The 18,216-nt window shown below is 42.8% G+C and overlaps 1 protein-coding gene across 1 annotated transcript in view; it reads left to right on the plus strand.

Moving 5' to 3' along the window:
• The window catches only part of MAST1 (microtubule associated serine/threonine kinase 1), a 696,806-nt gene that overhangs the window by 455,792 nt on the left and 222,798 nt on the right, over window positions 1-18,216 (plus strand). The window contains exon 17 of the mRNA XM_069231862.1: window positions 2,155-2,256. Coding sequence (XP_069087963.1) covers window positions 2,155-2,256 — 102 coding nt within the window. The remainder of the gene's footprint in view (window positions 1-2,154; window positions 2,257-18,216) is intronic.

The following is an 18,216-nucleotide window of genomic DNA, read 5'->3' on the forward strand; positions in this document are numbered from 1 at the left end:
CTGCCCTGACCCAGGCGTTAAAAAGAGGCGCAAATGCGGGTTTTTTTGCCCCGCCCACTCCCGGGCGTCATTTTTGCCCGGGAGTATAAATACCACGCACATGCCTGGGAGTCATTTTTTAAGACGGGAACGCCTACCTTGCATCTCATTAACGCAAGGAAGGTGTTCACGCCAAAAAATGACGCTAACTCCATGAACTTTGGCGCTAGACGCGTCTAACGCCAAAGTATAAATATGGAGTTAGTTTTGCGTTGAATTTGCGTCGAAAAAAACGACGCAAATTCGGCGCAAACGGAGTATAAATATGCCCCATTGTTTTAGCAAGTGACGGCCAGGGAAATGGACTCCTTTTTATATGATTTAAAGGTGGCACCAAGAAGATCGACCAAGGCTATGCTAATGATTTATTAAATACATGTGGTAACATAGAGTTAATATTATGCAAACCCCAACCTCTATGTCTACATTTGTACCAAGGAGTAACAAAAAATATAAAGCTTCAGACAACATTCCAGCTTGTCTTCTTGGCCACAGAAGCACTATAGAAATCCATTGTCCCCATGCATAGCACCACCTGATTGTGAAGGTAGAAAACTTGTGGCTACCTTGGCTGCTGCATCATTTGAGCATACATGGCTCTATACCTGGACCTTTTACCGGATGGAATGAAGATGAGGCTTGGAGCATTCTTCAGGAAGGAAAAAAGGCTTCTGCATTGATTATTAGAGGGGTCATTAATGTGGAGAATATTGCTTCAGACAAATGGCCAGCGCTGTGTTTTTCTAGGAGACGGGAGTGGTTACAGTTGACGTCCTTCAGACCTCTAGTACAACACAGGATATAGGTTTGCCCTTTGAGGGTCACCACATCTATTAAAATTATAAGGGCGAAGCCCTCCACTCAATTAAGATAGATACCGATAAGGACCATATGCTGGGAGCCCTCCAATATCGACATCAACCTTTTTGTGCTAAAAGGGGCACAGCTTGGCAACATCACATGCAGCAGACACTATATTACCAGAATCCGTATTACCATCCACATTCTCCTCAGCTACTGTACCCATTTTACTTCAAACAGCTCACTAAGAAGAATGCCTCTGGTCAAAGCAAGCAACTTGATTCATCATGCCAACGGGGATTCATCATGCCGTCAGGCTCCAACTACCCTGTCCCCTCTGCACTCCCCTCCAGGTCCAGTGGGAGGCAGGATTTCTGTCTGCTGTGCTGTACAACAAGCTATAACAGAGGACTGAGTCTTAGATCCTATCAAATAAGGCTGGATTTCATTCAGAAACCACAACATATGTCACCATAGAAGAAGTCTCACCAACATCTGAAAATTCTGCAGGCAGAGGGGCTGTCTAAGCAGCAAAAAGGGGCCCTGGAACCCATATCCTAATCCTAGTGATGAAAGGGTTCTACCTAAGGTTTTTCCTGATAAGGAACAAAAATTAAGTGAGTGACATCCTAGACCTTCAGAAGCTCAACAAATACTTAAGTAAGCAGTTATTCAGAATGGTGACCGCAAAGGAGGTTTTGCTCTTGTTAGAAGACTTAAAGTTCAAAGTTTCTATGGCTATGTAAGGTGGTTACTTCCATACACATATCAACCCCAATTGGACATTACAAATACTATCATGGTAGTTGGACACCAATTTAAAGGCCTGCCCCAAAGATACTTACATTGTACATGGCTTCAGTGATGTCAAGGTCACCACATCTTTCTGTATTTAGACTGGTTAGTGAAAGGGAAATCTTTCCTTCTGTCACAAAGCCCACAAAAGTGTGCAAAAACCTGTTCACCAACCCGAGTCTGTCAAGCAACATAGTCAGATCTTGATCATGGCCCACAATACCTATTCTTCAGACACTCTACGATCTCATAAAGCTCATGAGATGTCAGGAAACTGTCAGACTCTGCTAATCAAGTACTGCTGTCAATGTGCTCCTCCTATGGAGTATTTGTTTGTCCCCTGATTAGAACTACAGAAAAACACTTTAGAATATCAAGAAAATCCACACTTTAACAAGAACCACACAAGCAAATTGTCAATTAATGTGCAAATCATGAATTAATGTGTTTGAGCTGATAATTGCCTCAAGTTGGAGTGTATTAGAGCCCTCTGAGGTCCTTTCTTTTCTCCACCCACAGATGAGATCCTTTGGCCAGATGGAGATGAGGCCCTCCCTTCAGATGCTCAGCACCTTATTGCATGCCTGCTGCAGACAGACCCCCTACTCAGACTTGGTGCAGGTGAGCAAGAAAGAGGAGATGTGTAAATCTGTGATATATATGCCACTTAAAAACCTGATCTCTCCTCTTGGTGCCTGCTGACTCTTATTCACTTGTTCTTTTTGCCTGTTGTTGAGTTTTTTGACACCTGTATAACTATACTTTCCTTTCAACACTCTCTTCACATTGCTTGATGTTTTCTGTATCCCCATCCTCTTCTCTCTTTACTTCATTCTCTTTCTTCTTTGTTTATCATGCCTATCTTTTGATATCCTTGCTTTCATCTTTTCCTTCTCTCGCATGTTTCCACCATCATTTTCCCTATTACACCTTTGTCTTTCTTCATCCTTTCCTGTAACATTCTTCTGTTTTCTCATTCTGTAACACTCCCATTCACTCTCACTCTTGCTTCACATCACTGTCAGGCCTCATGTGGTTGATCTGCCATGGTCTACTCTTGGAGTTGACCATGGTTAAGACCTCAGATGCTGTTTTACACAAACTAACAATACTCAGTAAAGATCACTTGCCAGTAAGTGCCACATCTTTAGCAGAGTATACCTCTTTATAGGTCTTCATGTACAAATGTACAAACAGCAAGAACAAAAATTACCCTTTCAGTTCAGGACACTACTCCAATTAGTTTTATTGTGCCTACTAAGTCAGGCATTATTGATTAAAATAAGTCCAGAAGACTGATGTATCATGCAGGAGAACATCAGGAGTTCTCTGCTGTGATCATAATTCTTTGGCTGTCAGTCTGCTTGCCGTAGGGATCATTTGCCAGATTCAGAGCATATGCCAAAAAGAGAAAGATGCCCCCTCTGACCGACTAATAGTTGGCTGCCCAAGAGGGACGATTCCCAGATTTCCAGAGCCCTTTGACCGACGCCCATTCTAGCACTCTGACATCAGTCAATGTTGGTCAAAAGGTATGCCTGTTTAAGGCAGTTCTTCCAGTATGCATGTTTTTCTATTCAGGACCACGAGGAAAAGTTCAATTTCTGAACAAAAATGATCCCAGCGTGCTGCGAAATGTCTAGCATGTCAGCACCATTGATTGATGTGTTTTTTTAAAACAAAAACAAACTTAAACTTTGGGATTTAATATATAGAGGAGAGAAAAACAAATATAGGCCCTCATTATGAGTTTGGCGGGCAGCCTCAAGACCGCCACGCTGGTCTTCCGTCCGTTGGCCCAGCGGGGAACACGGCCTTAACAGTGACGCCGGCTCATAATTGAGCCAGTGGTGATTTGGCGGTGCGTTGGGTGCGATAGCACCCGTCAAGCTTTTCACTGCCCATAATTCGGGCAGCGAAAAGCGTGATGGCTGTCTATGGGGGCCCTCGACACCCCTTTCCTCCAGCCTTTGCATGGCGGGGCTACTGCCATGCAAAGGCTGGCGAAAAGGGGACTCGTAAATCCCAGGGGAGCGCTGCCCTGGTGGATTGAGACCGCTGGCACCACCAGGCTGGCGGCAACCTGGCGGTGTCAGCAGTCCAACTGTGGCGGCTCCGCCACGGTCTTAATGTGGAGGCCGGACCGCTGCTTTGGCAGCAGTCTGACCACCACTGCACTGGCAGTCTCATGACCGCCAGTGTCATAATGCGGCCCATAGTCCTACTCACCTACAGTGTAATCGCCCCATTTATGGTACTGCAACAGCCTGCCGTAGAAAGTAATGGAAATAGGGACATAAAACCCCATAGGAAATGTAAGTTTAATGTTTACAAAAAATCTAAAAATAAAACATTTAATATTCAGTTATGAAATATATTTTAAAATCCCTTTTGAATTTCTAAATTAATTCAGCAATTATTTTTATTAAAATATAATTAAATTACTTTTGATTACTTCTATGTCACTTTAATAAATATTATTGCATAATAATAAAATGTATTTTTTTTTACTTCATGTGGGAAGTTGTTTTTTATTTTTCTTCTTCGTAGGATCTTCATTGATAGTCATAAACATTGAATAATTGGAATACCTTCTTATTTGTACTTTAGGAAAATGAGATGGAAGAATGTTCATCACTGAAATATTTTTCCATAAATCCTCAGTGTAGGCTGTCAACAATATATTTTCCTTCTGAATGCTGTAGTAGAAGAAATGAAAAAGCTGCAACATAAACTCTGAGATCTGCACCCTTTGGCATGGAGAAATGTCTGCGTATGTACAAACAGCATGAGGTGAAAATGCGGCTTGATAGGCTACCACTGAAAGGAATTTAAAAGGAAACCTATACCTTTAATAACCTCAGAAGCACCCTATCCCTCAATGCACTGTAGTGGCAGTTTGCCTACGAGTGTCAGTTCTTTTTTCCGACTCCTTCAAGCAGGATCTTTAAACACCTGTGGTGTTTTCACACCTCTGCAATTTGTTTATTTTTGTTTGCGGATTTTGTTAAAGAGATCTAACTCGACAAATTAGCATCCCTTTTGTTGAGAAAAAACTTTTTCCTATTTCTGACTGAAGTTTTTCATCAGAAGGCTTTCTTTATTCACCAAATGCCCATCGTGTGGAAGAAAGAAGTCGACCTCTGATGCTCATAAAGTCTGTGTGGTGTGTCTTTCACCTTCGCACCACACAAAAGGATGGTGAGAAAATGTCAAAGGGGACGATTAAGGACAGAGAGGGCATCAGATTGCATGGTTTGATGCATGACATGAATGAGGAAGAGGAGAAAAAAAAAGAATGGAAAGATCTTCCTCTCGTTATGGGGCGGAAAAGAGTGACAAATCAGGTACAGACTCCCACATAGGGAGATCTAAGGACAGAAAATCTCCTTCTCGACATCGGCATCGACGTCATTCTCATCAATGACACTCACTGATGTGAAAAACATTGACATTCCCTTTGAGAGGTTTAGCATCGTTCTGTTCCCCATCCAGGGAGGGGCCAGCGTTGAAGCGCCACCATCACCACTGAGCGTCTAAGACAGTGACGACACCGCAGTGGATGTTGAAAACTACAACGGCGACACCTTCACAATTGTTGCATTCTCACTCGGAATCAAAAAGCCACCAATTGATGTTGAGATCCCACTGTTAGACATCGAAGTCTCATCACTCAAAGGGTAAAACTCATTTGGAGTCAAAAAGGCATATTTTACAATCCAAGATGCTGGTTCCAGTTAAAAAAAAAAAGGCTACATCAAGTCAGTCTACCCACATCCGTTGACTGGTCCAGGTCTCCTTCTTCACAGTTTTCTATCTCTTAACATCGGAGACCTAGGCAGCACAAATGGACACAACACTTCCTCCTATAAGGCTCATAATACTTGCAGACAACCCCTTACAAATTTCGTTACGCCCTTTGAATCTGTCTCCTGTGGAAAGGGTTTCAAGAGCCACGTCCAAGCCACCGATTAGGAAATAGAAAGCTCCATCTCCGCTTAGAGGTCTGCCACCAAGAACACCTTCGACAAAGCATTAATACCCTCCTCACCCTCCAGGTCAAGATCACCTTGTTCCACAACAATGCATTCGTCATATACTCCAACTTCCTTACCCAAGTCTCCTACTAGGATTTCCCCAGTGGAGGACATTATGACTTTTCAGGATGCGCTAGTGAGGGGTGCCACCAAACTGAACATAACTGTAAATACTCCCCAGCCTACAGTATTGGTGAACCTGGAAACCCTACAGCCAAGATGCACGCCAAGACCTCTTCTTCTTCCTCCTGCTCTTCTCCACATCGCTTTGTAAAAGTTTCTTACCCCAGCCACAGTAAAATCTGCTACACCACAGCTCTCAAAAAAGTATAGGCCTCTGCAGCAAGATCTGGATTTTCTGAGAAAAGATCCAAAACCGGATTCAATAATTGCAACAGCAGTGAGGCGAAGGCTTGCTTCTGCTTTTGGAGTTCATAGCTCCACCAGCTAGAGAAAGCAAGAGGATGGATGCTGTTGGCACGAAGGTCTGTGGGATATGCTTCCACACATTTAAAGAATGCTAATGCGGCTGCCCTGTAAGACAGATATTACTGGGAGATCTGGGATGGAATAAAGGCCTTTATGTCTGATCTACCTGGCGACAGGCAACAGGATTTTCTGGAAATTGGAAATGAGAGCTCCTTAATATTTAATCAGTCAATCAATGCAGCAATGGACTCTGCCGATCTCTCAGCTACAGCCTCAACTGGTGGAATAAATCTCACACAATCTCCTATAAGGAGTGCCATTTCAGAAAAAAACACCCTCACAGATGTGTTTTTGTCAGGATGGGGTGAACAGTTGGACCCCCTCACGATCCAAGGGTGTTGGTCTCAGGTGATGTCTTATCATATCAATTTGTTGGAGCTAAAAGCAGTACATCTAGCTCTCAAAACATTCCTTCCATGTCTCACTTCCACGGATTTCATGATTGAAACGGATGATCCCATTGCAGGGTACTATATAAACAAATGGAGTGGAACAAGATCAAGACAGTTATCATACCAAGCTCAGACGATAGGACATTGGGCACCAGCAAGAGGACTATTGCTTACAGCCTTCCACATTCCGGGAAGCCAAAAAGTGGAAGCAGATTTCAGTAGTTTTCACAAAAAAAATCACAAGTGGGTTCTCAACGATGTGGTAGTAAACATCATCTTCAAGGAACAGGGTACTCTAATGTTAGATTTGTTTGCCACAGCGCAAGACAAAAAATGCAGGGACTTCGCTTTGAGGGCTCCAGAGCCACAGTCTCTGGGCAATGTTCTTTTGATCATTTGGTTGATACTACTCATACAATGAGTAATCCAAGAATTGTGAAAATCGAACGTCAGAATGATTCTAATTGCACCAGGTTGGCCAAGACAGTGATGGTACACATATCTCCTCCTGTTATCCATTGTAAGTCACAGGCACCTTCCACTTAGGCCGGATCTTGTTTCCTGGCTTCAGGGTAAAATTCTGCATCCCATGATCCAATCCTAGAGTTTTGCAGCATGGCTCTTGAAATCACTCACTCAATAAGTTTAACTAAATCTTCCCGAAGATTGTTTTAACATTCTTAAAGAATCACAGAGACCATGAACACCATCATGTTATGCCCTCAAATGGAAACGTTTCAGCATGTGCTGCCATAACAATGCTCATGACCCTATTATTATACAAGAGAATGTTATCTTCCCATACTTACTTCATCTGGCCAGGTCAGGTCTGCAATTCTCATCTATCAATGTACACTTAACAGTGATTACTGCATACAGAAAAACTCCAACGTAACCATCTTCATGAGTCCTGTGGTCAAGGATTTTTTAGAAGGACTTAAGAAAGTTTTTCCTCCAGTCAGGAAACCTTCTCCTCCTTTGGAATTGAATTTGGTACTACCAAAGCTGATGGGTCCACCATTTCAACCCATACATAAATCAACTCCTCAATATTTATCATGGGAAACTGCCTTTTTGTTAGCCATTACCTCTGCACATAGAGTTAGTGGGTTACAGACTTTGTCATCATCAGAACCTTTCACACTTTTTTTTAACATAGTAGAGTACCTCTGTGTACACATCCTTCCTTTTTACCTAAAGTGGTTTGAAATTTTCATATCAACCAAGTTATCACACTCCCTGCATTTGTTCCTAGCCCCAACACAGCAAGTGAGAGAGCGCTACATTCCTTTAATGTTAAGAGAGTGCTGTGTTTCTATTTGGACAAGTCAAAGGGTATTAGGAAATCGAGCCATTTCCTTATAAATTATGATCCTTTGAGGCAAGCCTTGGCGGCTTCGAAACAATCCATTTCAAGATTGATAGTTTCATGTATTTCTTTGTGCTACCAAATTGCTAATAGAAAAAACCATATAGTTCAGCAGTCAAAATCTTATCCATGTGAAAAAATGATCACATCATATCCATAAGTCTTATTAAATGAGCAAAATGTTCATCATCATCATCTTCTAAAACTCATCAAGATTATTCTTAAAATATTCTTTCTTTATTCAAATTTCTTTGTAAACACTTCTTTTTACTGTAGCCAACACATTTCTTCCCTCAAATGGACTCCTCCAGAGTGGTTTTCAGGCTTTTTGTGGGTGCTGCGCAGACATTGAATGTGAATAAACAAGACTAATATTCAGAGGACGATTGATAGGAAGGCAACGTGGGCATGTTTGACTTACACACGCAATCAGTCCTGGAGAAGTCCCTTTGAGGGACGAAAAACATTGGCTACAGTGAAAATAATTTTTCAGGAAGAATTTTGAATAAAGAAAGAATATTTTAAGAACAATCCTAGTGCGATTTTGAATTATGTGATCATTTATTCATGAACATTTTGCTGATTTAATAAGAAACATGGATATAATGTGATAGTTTTCTCACAAAGATAAGATTTTAGTGCTGAGTCATGTGCGTTTTTTCTTGTTGACTGTCCTACACTGAGTGTATGTGGCTGGTCGTCCAGACTTGTACACCAACTGTTGATAAGTTCTTCATTCCTCATCCACTAAAATGATTAAGTGTGAAAATGTGTGCCTCAGCCATCATTTTTTTGTAAATCCGATTTGCTAATAAACCTTTGCCTGGTAAAACCAAAGCTCACTCTCCTAGGGTGAAAACAGCAACAACAGCTTGAGTCAGACAAGTCCATATTGTAGATATCTGTAAGGCAGCAACTAGGAAGTCTATACACACTTTTACAAGACACTATTGTCTAGACACAGACACTCAGGGTGACGCAGAGTTCGGATAGGAAACTTTACAGAATCTGTTTAAGTAGTTCCTTGTTATTTTGGACTTGAGATTTGCTGTTTTCAGTACAGTGCATATAGTGCAGTTAGTGTACACAGAAAATGTTGGCATACACTCATACCTGACAGCTGTTGTAGGGATTCTTTTTCTTCAGCTTGCTGCTCTTTTCAAAGTTTATGACAATCAATGAAGATCCTATGATGCAGAAGGAAAAGTTACATACCTGTACTCCTAGTGCTGCATCATAGGTATCTTCATTGAAGTAATAAACAACCCTCTCTTCACCCTGGATGTCAGAGCATATGTGTTATAAACTTTATGTAAAAAAGAACTGAAACTCATAGGCAGATTGCCACTACAGTGGATTGTAGGATAGAGTGCTTCTGAGGTTCTTAAAGGTACAGGCTTCCTCTTAAGTTCCTTTCAGTTGTAGACTATCAGACTGCATTTTCTCTTAATGTTGTTTGTCCATAGGCAGACTTTTTCCATGGCAAAGAGTTCAGACCTCAAAGTCTATGTTGCAGTTTTTTCATTCTCTTCTTCCAATACAGAATTAAGAAGGAAACTACATTTCTGACAGCCTGCACTGATGAAATATAAAAAATTATTTCAGTGATGAACATTCTTCAATCTCATTGTCTTCAAGTACAAATGTATATATTTAAGAAGGTGTTCTGGGATCCATGCTGGCAGTGGGGAATTATACAACATTTATTACTTCAATGAAGATACTTACGATGCAGAACTAGGACTACAGGTATAGCACTTTTTCCTATTGATTTTAGCAACATTAGCAACACACAGTATGACCAGTTCCACACAACTACACAGTAAGCGTAGTTCAGTGTCCATATATTAAGCCCCCACATCTAGCCCATGGTAATCCCACCACCTGCCCCAGATCTTGTCATGTTTTCAGTGGCATGGAGAGTTCTCTCTCTCTATCCCCTCCCAAAAGGGGTTTGAGCGCGAGGCAGGCCGGGATCAAGTGGAAAAAAGTCAGCCTCTGCAATGGAACATTTTGGACATCGGGTCTGAGAGGCCTTGCTGGCTCTGCGCATCCGTCAAGGAGTCCTATATGTGAGATGCAGATAGTGGAGTTGAAGCATGTGGAGGCGCAAGAAGATGGCCATCTCCCTCCATCCTGGCTTCACGCCAGTCATCATCATCAAGGTCGCCCACCCATGCCTACCATGGCAGACGCAGCTCTTGGAAGCGGTCTGGGGTATTAATAACTAGAGAATGACAGATCCTAGAGATGGCTCCCCCGCCCAGACTTCCAATCCAGATCTTGGCTTCAGGTGGGTTAAATTCTGGGATTTGTGTGCCAGCCGGAATCTAGGCCGATAGGGTGTGCTGCAATTGCAGAGATTGATGAAACTGTGTGTGGGAAAACTAGTACTGCTCCTGCATTTCTAGGAACAGTAGCAGGGTATCACTTCCCAAACATTCCCGCAGTGAGTAATCCCTATTCTGTCCCACCACACAGAACCCTGGAGGCCAGCAGTCTGGTGTAGCCCCATCACTTGCCACAGCAGGGCCATCCTGGTGAATTTGTGCATCCATTCTTTAAATCAAAACAACTCCCTCCAGCACAACAGGGTCACCTTCTGTGGGCAGTGGTCATTGTTGACCCACTGTGGGTCTCTCATGGACTTGCCCTTTGGTGGCTCTCGGCTGTTTAGAGAGAAGACAGATGCTGCGTTTGACTGCTTCACGGACAGCGGAACCACGGGCAGGTCATTAGGCCTTTCTATGTCCCCTTGCCAAGCCCAGTCCACCTTCCACCCCTTTCTTGGCCATAGGAGGGGCTTTCAAATGCTTCTTTACATGCCCAGCCACCCCGTTTAGCAAATTTCACAATCTTTTTCTGGCCAGGGACACGGTTCCCACAGACCATGTGTAACGGGCAGCCAGTTTTCAAGCCAGTCCGCCACCCTCCAGCAGCTGCAGCCTCCAATCCCCTTTAGTATGACCTCTAACCATCCTGGGCATCCAGTGGAGGACAGGATACGCCATCACCTGCACCACTGGAGGTTAATAACATCTGGCCATTGGGTTTTGCAGCTAGTTCAAAGGTGTTACTCCCTCTTCTTTGTCACCAACCCTCCACCCATGGCGCCTACTTGAGACAAGCTGATGGAGGACCACCTCTTTTTGCTAGGGGTGCAGAACTCACAGAGTTCTACTCCGCAGAACTCCATGGAGTTGGCTGAGAACTCTCTGGAATTCCGAGGAGTTCCATGTGCGGCGGAGTGCCGCCTGCCAAACCACCCTGGCCTGAAAGCACCCATCTCAGAAACGCTAAGCAGGGTCGGGCGGCGCGACCCTGCTTAGCACTTCCGAGATTAGGCGCATTCAGGCCAATGGTATGCTGTAGGCAGGGAAAGCTGCCATTTCAGCCCTCTTGTTCTGATCCAGCCCACCGGCCTGGAGCCTGCTGCTCTCACACCTGCACACTACCCGTCACCAAATGCCCTCCTTCACAAACTTGCTACCGAGATGGACACTTTACCAATTCAGTCCTACAGGGCTTTTTAATGTAATCCTTTTTTGCAGCCCCAGCTCTGCATAGGTGTTGCTTAGGTATTTATTCTAAGGTAATGAAACTGCAACTCAAACTGTCAGATGAACAAGTTACTTACCTTTGGCACGCCTTATCTGGTAGATACTCTATCTAGCCACGGATTTCTTACCGATCCACCCATCCTCCCCACTCTGTGAGCAGATTTAGAGTGAAGGGCTGTTTCCATCTCAAGGGTCCTAGTATCACAATCACACCCCAGTGGTCAGTATTCTTTGTGACTCCACACTTCCGATGTGGAAAGCTGCAAAAAGAAACTGATGTCAGCATGCTGGAATGGCGCTTATATAGGCACCGTGCACATCACTTCTTGTGCGGAAGGGTGCCATGCGGAACCAAACAGCGCTACCTACCAACACACAAGGGTACTGCTCACCAAAAGTTTCCCGATCCAGTCTGACACCTAGAGATTATTGTAAGGTAAGGAATCTGTGACTTGATAGCGTCTCTACTGGATAAGGCATTACCGCAGGTAACTTGTTCTTTGAATATATTTTAAAAATGACTCTTGTTAATACATTTCCACATCAGGTATTTTTTATTAAGTATTAATACCTATTAAATGTGTATTATAGAATTAATTAAAAGTAATTTAATTATATTTGCAAACATTAATGCTACATTAATTGATATATTAAAAATAAGATGTTTTATACACTAAAAAATAAATGTTTTATTTTTATATTTTAAACATTCATTTATGATTATTTATTTTTAAAACTATTTAGTGTCACATTATTTCCTATGGGGTTTTATTTTACGTCTCTGCCTCCATTAATTTCTATGGGAGGATGTTGCAGTGTCAGTGGTCAGTTATCTAGGGTGCAGGACTTTCTACTTTTTCTTTTTGGCAGTAAACCTTTTTCAGGTGGTGGAGACTGTAAGTCTACACTTTTGAGTCACTTTACCCTATGATTTTGTGAATAGCCAAAACTAATAAAGTTACTCAAAAGTGTAAGAGTAATGTTACACTTGTAAGTTACCCGCAGCTGTAAGCTACCTCCCTGAATAGCCCTGTCTATATTTATTATTTAGGTGTCTCACTAGAAGGCATATTATGAATCAAAATGTGATCTTTAAAAGAGATGCTACATATGTATGATTCTTCTAAAGTATGAGTGCACTTTATTTTTGTATTTATTTTATTTGAGTTGTTTATAAAGCACTTGATGACCTGAAGGGTTCTGGCTCCAAAGACAAGATTCCTAAGTCGAATGATACCGCAAGAAGAATTGATAATTGAATAGCCAGGTTTTAAGCAGCTTTCTGAAAGTAAATATATTAGTCTGGGCTTTCAGGTAGCGAAGGAATGACTTCAAATGTAAACCAACCTGGTTTGTGAATGCCCTGCCCTCTTGCTGAGATTTATTCACCTTAGGAACCTGAAGTAAATGAACTGATGAAAGCAAAGGACTCTGGCACATACTGGAAAATAGGTCCTATGGAAGAGAGGGTCACAGTCATGTAATGATTGTGATGCAACAAATTCACAGGCTCTTGAAAACAATGCTTTCTCTATTTAAAGGCAAGGGAAAGAAAGAATTTTGCTGGATATAGGAACACAGTAGGTAGAAAAGTAGTTGCACTGCACAGTGTTGTAGAAGTTGGAGGCGTTGTAGTTCATATACTGGAAGTTCCAAATAGAGAGTATTCACATAGTCTAGTCACAACCTAATTAATGCACAGATAATAGGAAAATTGGCAGATTTGGGAAGATAAGGCAACATTTTTCTTAAAATCTTTAGGTGCTGAAAGCAAGAAGAGGTGTTCTCTGTTTGTGGAGAGAAGCATACAGAATCATCCAGGAGGGCCCCTATGCTCCTATCAAGCTTTACCAGAATGGAACATTGCCCTAATTCACACAGCCACCATCTTGAACTCCAACAGGAAGAGGGTGAAAAAACTGATTAACTCTGGCCTGGCCAGTAAGGAAGAAATCTAGCCAGTCTAGAGCACACCCTCTCAAGTCACAAACAACCAACCTGTTTAGAATCAAAGAGTGACAAACCATATCTAATGTGGCTGAGACGTCAAGCACAATCAAAGCAACTGAACTTTTTTGATCCTCCATCTAGTGTAGTTCATTTGGACAGCTACTAATTCTCCTTCCATACCCTGATATGAGCAAAAGCCTACCTGATGAGAATTCATAAGAATGTTCTGAGCTTTGAAATCCGAGTTGTTAGTTAATTGTTTCTTTTGTGACTTTTGCACAGAAAGATAAGAGAGAAAGATTGAGGGGTAAGGGCTTGGAAATAATGAGTACAACGTGTATTTTTGCAGTTGTAGGATCCCCTCCGGCCTGTTTCCAATGTGAAAGTAAAATATAAGGTTTGAGGAATGAGCTGATCAAGTGGCATGTAGGTGCACTAAATTAAGGAAATATCAGGTGAAATAATTGTGCTGTACAAGGAACACCTAAAAATTTGGAGCAAATAGATGCTAGTATTGGTTGAAGCAGAAGTGAAGGCCTCAAATTCAAATAAAAAGTGGCAGGAATTAGGGAAAACTTCCAAAGAAGTAGGGACACCTCTGGTGTTGATTGTGAAGGAATAATAAATCAGCTGGATTTTTTTACCCAAAAAATAGTGACAGCAAGTTACAGAGTTCTTATGAAGGCCGCATCTCTGTATAGGTTTAGCTAAAGCTGGTTAATTCCCTAACAAATTTTAAAGAGTTCCAGAGTGGATAATTTCCTGACCAAAATGTGATTCTTATAATAGTCTGAACTACCCTGTTGTACTCTATAGTTTTTAATTCCTTGCTTATACCTAATTTTGTTGCCTAGAGACTATTTTTTACCCCACTTCTCGACAATGCTTTACAGTCACCCTTAGTATCTCCCGGATCCTTAGTGTACCACTGAGTAGAGGGAGACCTAAGGTGAGATACTACTGTGCCTAGAAGTCAACTACATCAAAGTAAATCACTATAATCCATTAAAATTAATATTTTCCTTCTAAACATTATATTTAAAATTGGTTGGGAACATTCAACAAGCATAGCTTCAACTTTGACAGAAGAAGGGATAACCACTTTACACATTGATTTCAGTGTTTTGCCCTTTACTGAAACTTTGCTCTATTATAATAACTATAGCTTTGGGAGCAGTGCCTATGATGATAACATGAATGTTGGTTAAAAGTGAACTAAAACATAACAAAGAAAGGATCATCGTGTTCATAGCATGAGTAGCTGTTGATACACAGGCCCTGCATACCCATTCCATTTAAAGTTGGGCCCGGGGGTTTGCAACTTGTTTTTCACCAAAGCAGGTGGAGTCATAATACCTCTTTTGCTTCTACCCTTGGTCTACAGTGCACAGACACACAGGCTCCACCACAGGTTGTTTCCTTCCACCACTGGGGTCAGATTTTTGAGAATGCAGCCTTGGGACCAAAACATTCTTGGCCAGGTACTTTAGTGCCAGTTACTCAAACTTCAATGTCTGCGACTGGAAAGAAACACTGTGCCCATCAACAGTTTCTCCGTAATGCCAGAGATTTCTCCTCAAACCCACACTGACTGCTACCTTATGAAGTATTATGTCTTTTTTTCAAATGGTTCTTTATTGTGGTTTAATTAAGGAAGAAATAACACTTCATCACACAATGTTTCATTCCTGAACCCTAGTCTTTTCCAGCTATGTTTGTTAATGAGTTATACAAAATGAGGAATATTTACGTTTCATGAACTTCAACATAAGGATGAAAGTAGTGGTAGGCCAGCCCAACACACCATGCCTGCCTTTTCCCTAATGGAAGTAATACAGATCAGACAGAAATAGTGACTTTTACATTAACCATAACATAACATTGCTCTCAACAGGTGTACACTATCCTTCAGAAGCAAGACAAGGTACCACTCCGGCCATGAAGAGTGTGCCTCCTTGTGTAAGTGTGCGGGGGGTAGGGGGACAAGCACTAAGGAAGGTAGGTATGCCCCTCTGTTGCAGAGGGGTTTGGTTTCATCCCACAATGGTCGAACATGCCTCCATTTGCGGTGTGTACATTGTAGCTGTATGATTCAAGGGTTGCTAGTGTGAGTCTCAAAATGTAGGGCTGTCACTAATTGTTTATAAGATAAGTGGTAGGTAGACTGCATATGCTGTCTGTCTGCTTACTGATGCGACTTTCATTGGAGTCTGTTGTCTCACTTGGCTTCCACCTTCTCTAAGTAACTCTGCCAGTCCAGGGGGTTTGTTATGGGTGTCATGCTCAAATGCCAAAGCCGTAGGGTGTGCTGTTCAGCTAAGATACTTATATGCAGGTCCCTGAGCCACGTAGTAATGGGAGGGAGTGCTGAGAATTTCCAGCACATAGCAATCTACATAGCAATCCTCTGTTTAGCCAACACCAGGGCCAGGTCAATGAATTTATTAATTGGCTTGTGAACAGCTGAGCGGGATGTGATTCCTAGTAAACAGTGGTTGCCATCTGCTTGGATTGTGACGCCCGCCGTGTCTGAGATTAACAGTGTCACTGTGTCCCAATCGCTCAGTATTTGTAGGCAGACCCATATCATGTGAATGAAATTTGCAGCTGATGCATGACAGCAGGGGCAGGTGTTGGCCATTCCAGGATATATTTTTGCCAGCCATTCTGGTGTAAGGTGTGTGTGATGCAAGAAATTGAACTGTATGTACTTAAACATGGAGTTAATGGAAATCAATTTAGGAAGCTCTATGCATTGTGCCTATCGTTTGTCAGTCAATGAGGTGCTTAAAGCCTCATCCCAGTAAACCTGTGGAGCAATAGGGGCTCCCTGATGTCATTTTGATTGCATGCCCTCGCAGGGCTACTTTAAAAGCATCCCATTCGACACAGGATTCGGATGCTAAACCCTCATTTTCTTTGAAATATGTTGTGATGTGTTCCCCCAGTGTGGTGCAGAAGCCGTCATCCCATAAGGCATCTGTGGGTAGGCGCAGAGTCAGTATAGTGGAGCATCCGGGGCCCACATTATACAGAGGTGCATAGGGCAGTAGTCAGACATTGTACGACCTAAATATTCCACTTCCTTTACTGCCGTGAGTGCATTTGGCTTGCAGTAAATACGGTCAATTCGGGTGTGGAGATCGTGTAGCCCTGAATAAAAGGAGTATTTGTTATCTAGTCGATGTAAACTATGCCAAGTATCTAGCACTTATCTTTGTGTGTTCGAGCGCTTAAGGTGTTGTGTCAAAGCAATTGAGTGTGCTCCTGGGATTGGTGGATGAGAGCGATCTAGGGTGAATTCTGAAACATAGTTGAAGTCTCCTCCCCAATAGCAGGGCGCCCTAGCATCTTGTAGAAGTACTGGTGTGAGAAATTGGAGGAAGACCGCCTGGTTAGAGTTGGAGTGTACAGCCATATGAATGCCACCGTGAATATTGTGTCTTAAAAGCTCCAGCCTTCGATGAACCTCGATCCATCGTGGGCTGCATTTTGGAGAATGCACCTAGGGCATGGGTATGGAACGTACACCCTTTCAATTTTGCCCTAACATTAATGCTTATTATCCTTGGAGCAACCTGCATGGCGTCTATGCTTTGCTGTTTTCCAATCCATGACAAAACCACTTGTGAAGCTTGTTGAGCCTTCCACATGTTCAGCCCAGTCCAACTTAAGCTGTTAGAGGAAGAGGTCCAGGCACTCCTTGCCAAGGGTGTCACTGCACCAATGAGGGAAAAGGGTACACTGTGTCTACTTTCCCATCCCCAGTACTTTTGCTTCGTACTAAGGCCCATATTTATACTTTTTGACGCAAACCAGCGGCGGTGCTGGTTTGCGTAAACATTTTTACCGCCGGCTAACGACATTCCTATGCGCCAGGTGGGCGCCTTATTTAAGGATTGATGTTAGCTGGTGCTGCGGGCTGGTCAGAGTAAAATAAAAAATGACTCAAACCAGGCAGCGCCGGCATAGAGGAAAATGGGGAGTTGTGTGTCAAAAAATAGTGCAAGTCAGGTTTGAGTCAAAAATCATGTCTCAAACCGGAGTTGCGCCATTTTTTTACGCACAACCCCCATTGAAATGACTTCTGTCTTAGCAAAGACATGAGTCATGCCACCTTGCCCAATGGCCATGCCCAGGGGACTTCTGTCCCCTGGCCATGGTCATTGGGCACAGTGGCATGTAGGGGGGCCCAAATTAGGCCCCCCTATGCCACTTCAAAAAAACAAAAAAATTATACTTACCCCAACTTACCTGTACTTACCTGGGATGGGTCCCCTCATTCATGGGTATCCTCCAGGGGTGGGCGAGGGTGGCAGGGGGTGTCCCCGGGGTCAGGTAACAGCACCTCTGGACTGCTTCCAGAGACCATGGTAGTGAGCCCACAGGTCCCTTAACGCCTGCCCTCACCCAGGCATTAAAAAACGGCACACATCAGGATGCAGCTTATTTTTTAAGGCCTGCCCCCTCTTGTGCATCAAAATGACGCAGGAGTATAAATAAGGCGCACAGGCCTTAAAGTCATTTTTTGGACGGGAACACCTACCTTGCATGTCATTAATGCAAGGCGGTTTCCTGCATCCAAAAATTGACGCACATGTAGGATTTTTGATGACCGCGGGGTCGGGTGTCAAAGTATAAATATGGGGCAAGGTTTGTGCTGATTGTGCGTCAAACGTTTTGACGCACATTCGGTGCAAACAGAGTATAAACATGCCTCTAAATGGGCAACACTACCAGTTCCAGGTTTTACTATTCAAAGACAGTATGGCTCCAAAGGGGAT

The sequence above is a fragment of the Pleurodeles waltl genome, chromosome 4_2 (assembly GCF_031143425.1).
Source record: "Pleurodeles waltl isolate 20211129_DDA chromosome 4_2, aPleWal1.hap1.20221129, whole genome shotgun sequence".
NCBI classification, from domain to species: domain Eukaryota; kingdom Metazoa; phylum Chordata; class Amphibia; order Caudata; family Salamandridae; genus Pleurodeles; species Pleurodeles waltl.